At 36.1% G+C, this 2,587-nt stretch overlaps 1 protein-coding gene across 1 annotated transcript in view; it reads right to left on the bottom strand.

Annotated features, from left to right (window-relative positions):
* Window positions 1-2,299, bottom strand: part of leng1 (leukocyte receptor cluster (LRC) member 1) — a 4,537-nt gene extending 2,238 nt beyond the window's left edge. Inside the window, exons 1-2 of the mRNA XM_014012697.1 lie at window positions 1,649-2,299; window positions 747-926 (exon numbers count right to left, since the gene is read on the bottom strand). Of these exons, the coding sequence (XP_013868151.1) occupies window positions 747-926; window positions 1,649-1,780 (312 nt within the window). The 5' untranslated portion in view covers window positions 1,781-2,299. The remainder of the gene's footprint in view (window positions 1-746; window positions 927-1,648) is intronic.
* Window positions 2,300-2,587: the final 288 nt, after the last annotated feature.

Below are 2,587 nucleotides of genomic sequence, written 5' to 3'. Positions count from 1 at the left end.
CAGAATAAAGTCATACTGTAATTTGTTGTGAGTTCATGCATTGTGTTGGTTTTGTTCTGTGAGCAAGGTGATGTTCATGCACGGCTCATTTATACACCAGTAAAAAAAAACAACAACAACATATACCTATGGCCAGAATAAAGTCATACTGTAATTTGTTTTGAGTTCATGCACTGTGTTGGTTTTGTTCTTTGAGCAAGGTGATGTTCATGCACGGCTCATTTAATACACCAGTAAAAAAATAAATAAATAAAAACATATCTTGAATTTGGAAAAAAAAATCATATTTTATTTATCACTAAAAAGGGTTCAGTGAATGCGCATATGAAACCGGTGGGTTCGGTGCCTCAAAAAAGGTTAAGAACCACTGGTCTAAAGTGTGTTTGTTTGTACGTAAACAAACAACTCAGAATTGACAATAAAAACATAATTTTGCTCATTTATAACAAATGATGCTTTTGGTAGTTAATGGTGCATATTAAGTAGTTGTTTTTGTCATTGATTTTACACATAAACAACAAATTTAAATTAAAACATTGAACAATGACATACTTTGACAGTATGAGTGTACATAAAATTTAATTAAACCTACTGTGTTGACTGCAACAAGTGCAAAAGCATAACCTTGTTTCTAAAGTCAAACACACAGTTCAAATTTTGACCATCTTTAGATGTAAACACAGTCAAGATGAAGAAAATCAGACTCGTAACTCTTAAGAAAATTAAAAGTGCATGAGCACTGTCACCTTTTCTTCTTTCTTTTCTTTAAGATATTCCTCATTCCCCTTCTCTGAAGACTCCTCCAGAGGAAAAAGGTTGAGATGCTCCAAGTGTGCTCCGCTTTGTTCATCTTCATCATCATCTCTCCTTCCTTCTGCTGACGGGAGAGTAGCCCGTGCCTTTCTTCTCAGGAACTCTGTGCGTGCCTGTGGAGATTAAAAAACGTTATTATAAACTAAAAATACTGTGTTAAGAATAATTAAAGCTTCACAGCAAAAGTATTCCATAAGCAGGAGGTTTTGATATTTCAACATTATCGCCTTGAACTTCATTTATTTTGAGGATATTTTTTAGTTAAAACCCTGAGTGCAAACATAACATCACTGAACATAAATAAGTACACGTGTATTAAAATGACAGCAAAGGGGTCTCTGGTTGTTGTGGAAAATATTATTAGTATTATTTCTGTTACACTGACATCGACTCAAAAATATTCTAAAACACATCAGATTCGTCCCGTCTTTGTTGTTAGCCATTGTAGAAATGTTATTTACATGATGTCATTACCCTTTGACATCACTTCCTGTCATTTCACAAGGGATTATCTCAACAACACTTCAGCTCAGAAGTGTGATTTTTTTTAAATTTGTGATTAATATCTTTCCAAAAATGCATTTATAATTATTACAGAAAAATGTTGCGTCACAGGCATTTTAAGTCCCTTTATTCATGTTCATTTTGCTTCCAAGGAGCCAGACTGACTTAATAAATAATAAATACTCCCAATTTCAGAGCCACATTTATCATTATTTTCTTTCTTTCTTTTTTTTTCCAGCTGGTCGTCACTAGACAGACTTGACGAACCACTGGCCCCGTTCAAAGTTTTAACCCAAGGTAAAAGCAGTGTCAATAACCCCGGCGGTGTTACCTCCTGTTCTGCACGCTCCACGCGACGCTTGGCCTCGCGCTCCTCTTCTGCTGCCTGCGCCTCGTCCCTCCGCACGCGCGCGACGTTGTCTTTGTTGCGGACATGCCAGCTCTTCTTCGGGAGGATGTTCATCGTTGTCTAGGTGGTCGTGATGCTAAGCTAATTATCTTTGGTCCAGTTAAGATAAAACACTCAGTTTGGTCAATAAACCTGTCGGTTTGTTTTAAGAAAAAGCATATAACGAGAAAAAAGACGAGAAGGAATTTCATCTAAAAGTCATTGCTCATTTATAACTATCCATTTGCTATCAATTTTGGAGAAGCTAGCAATACTCCAAGTATGCTACTTGCCAACTTTACGCTGATGACGCAGCAGCATGAAGAGACGTGGAAATTACAATTTCACAGTAAGCTTTTCAGCACTTTAAGTAAAAAACAAAAAACTATCACCTACATGCTGTGACTGTTCTTAACATATTAAATCCAGTAGCTCTAGCTTGTCATCACAGGAAACAGTCGAGTTAAACAGGAAGTAAACAAAAGATGGAGGTTGAAACAGTTACACAATCTGGACACTAGGGGGAAATAAAACGCCACTTTCTACATGTCCAGGTAGATCTAAAGGGAATAAAACATTAAAAACAGTATACTGCAGGGGTGGGCAGTCCTGGTCCTCGAGGGCCACAGCCCTGCATGTTTTACTTGCTTCTCTGCTCCAACACACCTKDWTTGAATGAATGGATGATTATCAGGCTTCTTGCAGTATGGAGGACCGAACTGACATAATTAGAAATAAAAGCAGAATTATATAAATGAACCACTAAATAAATACATTTGAAATGCACCAATTAAAATAACAAAGGAGAACTTTATCTCATGTTTTTTGTTTGAAATGACTTTAATATTTATTTTTCCAGGTTAGTATAAATTAGTATATATA

The sequence above is a fragment of the Austrofundulus limnaeus genome, unplaced genomic scaffold, assembly GCF_001266775.1.
Source record: "Austrofundulus limnaeus strain Quisiro unplaced genomic scaffold, Austrofundulus_limnaeus-1.0 Scaffold93, whole genome shotgun sequence".
In the NCBI taxonomy this organism is placed as follows: domain Eukaryota; kingdom Metazoa; phylum Chordata; class Actinopteri; order Cyprinodontiformes; family Rivulidae; genus Austrofundulus; species Austrofundulus limnaeus.
Note: the sequence above shows the minus strand (reverse complement) of the source record. Positions and strands in the feature narration are given on the sequence as shown.